The 7,500-nt window shown below is 41.5% G+C and overlaps 1 protein-coding gene across 1 annotated transcript in view; it reads right to left on the reverse strand.

The window, feature by feature from the left end:
* Nucleotides 1–555: 555 nt before the first annotated feature.
* Nucleotides 556–7,500, reverse strand: part of LOC115214901 — a 9,625-nt gene continuing 2,680 nt past the window's right edge. The window contains exons 2-5 of the mRNA XM_029783956.2: nt 4,800–4,840; nt 3,029–3,073; nt 1,606–1,714; nt 556–718 (exon numbers count right to left, since the gene is read on the reverse strand). Coding sequence (XP_029639816.2) covers nt 585–718; nt 1,606–1,714; nt 3,029–3,073; nt 4,800–4,840 — 329 coding nt within the window. The 3' untranslated portion in view covers nt 556–584. The remainder of the gene's footprint in view (nt 719–1,605; nt 1,715–3,028; nt 3,074–4,799; nt 4,841–7,500) is intronic.

Raw genomic sequence — 7,500 nt, forward strand, 5'->3', positions numbered from 1 at the left:
GCCGGGAATCCATCGGGGCCAGTAGCTGAGATATATATATATTATATATACATTCATATATAACATACATATATATATATATATAAATATTCATATATAGATATACAATAAATACACATACATATATAGATATACTTACATATAGACATATACATTCATATATATACATATATATATATATATATATATATAAATACATATTCATACGTATATAGATATACATACATACACATACATATAAATGATGATGACAGTGATGATGATGATGATGCCGATGATGGTGATGGTGATGACGAAGATGATGACGATGCTGACGATGATGAAGATGATGATGATGATGCCGATGATGATGATAATGATGGTCATAACGATGGTGATGACAGTGATGATGATGACGATGATGGTGATGATGGTCATGACAACGATGGTGATGACTGTGATGATGATGAAGATGATGATGGTGATGATGATGATGAGATGATGATGGTGGTGATGATGGTGATGATTATGATGATGATGATGTCAATGGTGATGTCGATGATGATGAAATCGAGAGCGATGACGATTACAATGGCAGGATTTACTCACTGTTGTAGCTGGTTGATGAGATTGTTCTCCACCAAATCCATCAAGCACAGCAAGTTCTCCTGTTCCTTGACGGAGTTCCGCAGTTGTTGGACGACGTGTTTCCGGAGGAAGTCACTGTCAACAGGCAAACCTGAAACACACAAGCACAAAAGAAAAAAAAGGGCCTCCAGCCTTACAGGTTCCTTTTTTGAAACAATAACGATGACAGCAAGGACCCACCAAGCACTTACATCACTAAATAAAATAACAACCCAACACCACAAAAGACAAGCATTTGTAACAACAGTAGTGGTGGTGGTAGCAGTAGTAGTAATAGTGGTGGTGGTAGTATTAGTGGTATTGGTAGTAGTAGTAATAGTGGTGGTGGTGGTAGTAGCAGTAGTAGTAATAGTAGTAGTGGTGGTGGTGGTAGTAGTAATGGTGGTGGTGGTGGTGGTAGTAGTAATAGTGGTGGTGGTAGTAGTAATAGTGGTGGTGGTAGTAGTAGTAATAGTGGTGGTGGTGGTGTGGTGGTAGTAGTAATAGTGGTGGTGGTGGTGGTAGTAGTAATAGTGGTGGTGGTGGTAGTAATAGTGGTGGTGGTGGTAGTAGCAGTAGTAGTAATAGTAGTAGTGGTGGTGGTGGTAGTAGTAATAGTGGTGGTGGTAGTAGTAGTAATAGTGGTGGTGGTGGTGGTAGTAGTAATAGTGGTGGTGGTAGTAGTAGTAATAGTGGTGGTGGTGGTAGTAGCAGTAGTAGTAATAGTAGTAGTGGTGGTGGTGGTAGTAGTAATAGTGGTGGTGGTAGTAGTAGTAATAGTGGTGGTGGTGGTAGTAGTAATAGTGGTGGTGGTAGTAGTAGTAATAGTGGTGGTGGTGGTGGTAGTAGTAATAGTGGTGGTGGTGGTGGTAGTAGTAATAGTGGTGGTGGTGGTAGTAATAGTGGTGGTGGTTGTGGTTGTAGTAGTAGTAATAGTAGTAGTGGTGGTGGTGGTAGTAGTAATGGTGGTGGTGGTTGTAGTAGTAGTAGTAGTAGTACCTTCTGGCATGTTGTCTCCAATCTCAACGGCAGCCTGGAGGTATTTCTCTGTTACATCTGGAATCAGTTCGTCTGGCGAAGAAGTCTTCTGGGATCCGGCTTTATGAGCCTGCATATATATACATATATACATATATACAACAGGGTGAGAGGCTGATTACAAAGGGTTTGTTAGAGATACGGCATGGATGAGCGGACATAGACAGGGTGCCAGTTCCCGGAGGAAGAGCTCCATCAGTTCTATTGCTTTATCTTGAACTAGCACCATGACGCCGGGTCACAGTGCCAGTGCATGCATATATGCAGCTGCATGTGTGCGCACATACACGCGAGTACTGCCCAAATCTCCGACCAATCACATACAGCTAGCTGGCATTCAATTGGCGTATCAAGTTTTAAATAAATAAAATAATAATAAATAATAATAATAATTGTGTACAGTGCTCAGGTGCACTACAACTCATCTAAAGTGTATGTAGTATAATCAGGTGTAGTTTTGGCGGATTTCGGAAAGCATGAGGGCCTTAAAGGATGCAGTGTTATGGCAGTCAACAACTGACGCAGGCAGTTTGTTCCATGCTTCAGCAACTCTGAGCGTGAAAAAATGTTTCCGAAAGTCATGGGAGCTGTGTTGTTTTCTGACTTTGTAGGCATGTCCACGTGTGTTAGACACATGGAGATCAAAAAGGGTTCAGTGTTGTTGTTGGTGAGGTGGTTGATAACTTTGTGGGTGTTTACCAAGTCCGTCGGGCATTTTGATTGGGATTTGGATAGAAAATCCACAAAAAAGTCACTTCTATTGATTTTTTAATGGCTTTGAGGGGTGACTGGGAAATGTAAAGATGTGCACGACCACCCTTGGACGGCTTTGAATGACAATAAAAAGTGCGAGCCCTCTAATTGAAAAATTGTGGATTTGTATAAAGGACACACACAGACAGACATTTTGCTGTTTATATATATAGAGATGGTGACCTTCCAGATGATGACCGACACAACTACTATATAGAGATGATGACAGACACAACTTCATTTACCTTGACCTAGAAATCCAAAGACTTGTGGAATGAAGTGGAATGGTGCAGTATTTTCTCAAATACCTTTGCAAAAGGGTTGCCATATCCTAAATTCTTTACCCCTGTCCCCTTGTCACTTTTGATGTCTTCTGTTCCACATGCGACAACAGCCACTATTGTCTTCTAAATTTACAGGGCGCAATGGATAAAATGTCGCCATTTTATATATTGTAGGGTAAGATGGGCACTGTCTGTGAGAAAAACAGTACCATGACACAATTCACTCTGCCAGAAATTTGGAAACAACAAGCTATACTGCTTGGCATTCATGATGATGACGATGATGACACAGTTTTAAAAATTAAAATAGCTGGGGGGGGGGGGTTTATCAAAAACCATTTCCTTACTTTTAAAATCTCAGCCCAAAGATCTTCACAAGCATCATGTAGAACCTACAAAATAAAATGTTACATGTTTTTAAACATCTCAAGTAAATACCATTTGAAATACAAAGGTGGGTACCACTAATCAAGGAAGTTAACTTCAATAAACCATTAACGTTAATTTTTATTATAGAAAAAAAAAATCAGTTTTTCCCCTAAAAACCTCCAAAAAACACCTTTAAAAAGTGCCAAAACTATAAAATCCGTTAACTTTAATTCATTTGAAGTTAACGGAAGTTAATTAGTACAATAATGATTTCCAAAGTTAACTTAAAAGTTAAATCGTTCGTGTAAATGTTAACTTCGTTAACTAACGATTAATGAATTAATGGTTTGGTGCCCAGGTTTGTTAAAATGTTAGTCAAAATCTCACATTTTACAGAAAATTAAGGCAGCATGCCAGGCAAAATGGTTAGCAGCTTTTTTCGTTTGTCTTCAAAATTTGAACTTCAGTTCTGCTGAGGTCAACTTTGCCATTAAATCCTAAAGGGGGGGGGGCGATGAAATGAGTTGAGAAATGAGGTTGATGTAATCAACTTAACCCACCTCACTGAAATTGCTGGCCTTGTGCCAAAATTTGAAACCGATACATTACAGAAAGCAAAGAGAGGTTTTCCTTCAGGTTTATCAAAGTTCCATCGTAAAAATTACAAAATGTTGAAAAAAAAAGTCTTCAAAAGCTGGTTGACATTGGGAATGTTTGTAACTGGGTCGACCACAACAGAGCACCATATTTCTTTATGGTACTTACTGTATACCAGGGGTTCCCAACCTTTTCACTACCAAGGACCCCTTTTATTTAAATGAATTTTCTCACAGACCCCTTTTATATGCTGATCCTTACAAAGGCAATGACCAAGACCTTTGGCATTCTCGTGCTTCAGAAAGACCCGTCAAGCCGAATATAATCTCAGTCGTGGCAGATACCAGTGTCACACAAATGTCACCTGTGCCAGTGGCATGTAAACACACCCTGGTGTCACACAAATGGCAACCATGCCGGTGGCATGTAAAAGCACCCCTTACACTCTCAGGGTGGTTGCCATTAAGAAGGGCATCCAACCATAGAAAACCATGCTAAATCAGACAGGAGTCTGTCCCAGCAGCCTTCCAGTGTGCCAGCCCTGGTCAAACCATCCGACCCATGCCAGCATGGACAACAAACGTTAAATGATGATGATGATGATATGAAATTTTGAATTTAGTTCACAGAACACCAGTACTACCTTTGCGGACCAGCAAAGCTTTGATTGGACTGGAGCTACAGCAGAAGGCCCTTGCTCAAGGTGCCATTTAGTGGGACTGAACCTAAAACTACACGACTGGGAAGTTACCTCCCAAACCACACAGTCATGTCTGCATCCATGTGTGCCATGTGTGGCACAGTTTGTGTCATCCCACTCACAAAACATTGGATAAGAAATTTTGACAAAGACATTTATCCTTTCTATTATAGACACAAGGCCTGAAATTTTGGGGGAGGGGACGCTAATTGATTACATCAACCCCCGTGCGTAACTGGTACTTATATACCGCTAAGCATTTTGCCCGGAGTGCTAACGATTCTACCAGCTTGCCACCTTACAAACAAACAAAGAGAGATGTGATGACACTTGCCTGAATTGAGACAGAAGAGGATGGAACTAACGCCATGGTTCTGTGAAGCAAACAAGTCTAGACTAATTAACAACAACTCATAATTAGATAATTATTATTTAGTTCATTCTATACTTACTTTATTCAGTTTTGATTCTGTAACACTCTCTGGGGGGTCACCTGCAAACACAAAGAAATATATTATTATTATTATCATTATTTATCATCATCATTGTTTAATGTCTGTTTTCCATACTGGCATGAGTTGGACGGTTCAACTGGAGTCTGGGACACCAGGAGGCTGCACCAGGCTCCAGTCTGATCTGGCAGAGTTTCTACAGCTGGATGCCTTTCATAACACCAACCACTCCGTGAGTGTAGTAGGTGCTTTTTACGTGCCATCGGCACAGAAGCCAGAGGAGGCTGGCATCGACCACATTCGGATGGTGACTTTTACGTGCCATCAGCACGGGAGCCTGTCAAGGCAGCACTGGCATCAGCCACATTCAGATGGTGCTCTTTATGTGCCACTGGCACAGGAGCCAGTCGGGGTGAGGGGGCTGGCATCAGCCACATTCGGATGGTGCCCTTTACGTGCCACCAGCACAGGGAGCCAGTCAGGTGGAGCTGGCATCAGCCACAACTTCAATTCCCATTTGATTGTGGTTTGATTTGATTTTTGATTTTACTCGACTCCATAGGTCTCCTCAAGCACGGCAGGTCACCCTACGATTCAAAGGTACTTTTTTAAGTGGGTTGGTTATGCGACACTGGTGTAGGGCTACAGCTGTGATCTCACTTTATTCGCCAGGTCTTCTTCACATTATTATGTCAGGGTGCACGGCTTAGTGGTTAGAGTGTTGCACTCACGATCACTGGGTCATAGTCAATTCCTAGAATGGGCGGTGTGTTGTGTTCTTAAGCAAAACTCTTCATTTCATGTAGCTCTGTGATCCCTTTCACACCTGATCCATGATACACTTGTGCACCTGTTTAGGCAACATCGATTTGGTGGAGAGAGGGAGCGAACGTGAGGCACAAACTTTTGATCTCTATAAGCAAATTTGAACTCAGAACGCAGCAACTGGTAAAATACCGCTAAGCATTTCGCCCGGCATGCTAACGATTCTGCCAGCTTGCCACCTTACAAACAAACAAAGAGAGATGTGATGAAAGGCACTTGCCTGAATTGAGACAGAAGAGGATGGAACTGAAGCCATGGTTCTGTGAAGCAAACTTCTTAAAGTACGCAGCCAAACAAGTCTACACTAATTAATAACAACTCATAATTAGATATGATCATCATCATCTTAACACAGTCATTTTTCTATGCTTCCATGAATCACACAGTTTGTTGAGGCAGATTATTTTACAGCCGGATGCTCTTCCTGTTGACAACCTTCATCTCTCTATATATAAACGGCAAAATGTCCGTGTGTGTGTGTGTCCTTTATACAAATCCACAATTTTTCAGTTAGAGGGCTCGCACTTTCTATGGTCATTCAAAACCGTCCAAGGGCGGTCATGCATATCTTTACATTTCCCCAGTCACCCCGCAAAGCCATTAAAAAATCAATAGAAGTGACATTTTTGTGAATTTTCTATCCAAAACCCAATCAAAATGCCCGAAACTTGATACGCCAATTGAATGCCAGCTAGCTGTATGTGATTGGTCGGAGATTTGGACAGTATTCGCGTGTATGTGTGCACACACGCAGCTGTATATGCATGCACTAGCACTATGACCCGGCAACACCGGGTCATAGTGCTAGTACTTTTATAAACAAGGTAATAACTCCCCCCTGACCAGAGACAATTCCAGGGAAGACTGGAAAGAAATACATTGCTTCTACGATGATGATGCTCATTTAATGTGATATAAGACAAGGAGACACCTGCAAACACATACACACACACGGCAGGCTTCTTTCAGTCTCCACAACCAAATCCTTTCGGAAGGCTTTGGTTAGCCCCGGGCTATAGGGAAGACACTTATTTAAGATGCTCCATGGTGGGACTAAACCTACAACCTATGTGGTTGGGAAGCAAACTTAATCGCACGACCAAACTTGCACATAAAAAGAAATAAAATAGTAAAGATTTTTAAAAAAGCCACAAATTCAATTCTATCAATATTTTTCCGAATAAAAGCAGATGTTGCATGAATTTGTCTACAAATTATGAAAGAGATTCGTTTGGCCTCACTTCCCAGCCACAACCGACATCATACATGAATTGTCTCCCTTGCATGCTCGGCTGAAAACATTCCAAATCTGTAACTTATTTTAGGACTTCATTAGTTGAAACACAGCCAATGAATTTTAATATCAAAGATGGGACTAATTAACGATCTGTTGGTGTTTATGGCCACATGTCTGCCCTAAAGAACAAACCTCTAATCAAAGGAGGAGGAGATAATAACAGAACAAAAAGAAGAACTGGAGGTTCCTACAGGACAACTTAATGAGGGCCACTGCGCTCGTTTGTGGCTGGTGCGAAGTTACCTTCAGACCTAAGGTGACATGGTGGTCAAAAAGTGAAGTAGACAGGGCCATTTGAGCAAGGAACACGACTGGAAGAGAGATGGTAGCAGAGAATTCTATCAAGTAGCTTCAAGGGAAGCTAAGAGGCTGGTAGTTTTAGCCAGGAGAGAAGCAGAAAGGAAGAAGGTGTTTCAGATTGCAATACAGTGTGTCAGAGAAAATTGCGATGTTGCAGGAGAGAAGTGTTTGCATGGACGAAGGCTCACTTGCAGTTAGTGATTCTGCAAAGAGGCATGGAAATACCATTATGAAAGCTTGCTCAATGTAGAGAACTCATGGAAGGAGAGCCTGCCTAAT

This window comes from Octopus sinensis, linkage group LG1 (genome assembly GCF_006345805.1).
Source record: "Octopus sinensis linkage group LG1, ASM634580v1, whole genome shotgun sequence".
NCBI lineage: Eukaryota > Metazoa > Mollusca > Cephalopoda > Octopoda > Octopodidae > Octopus > Octopus sinensis.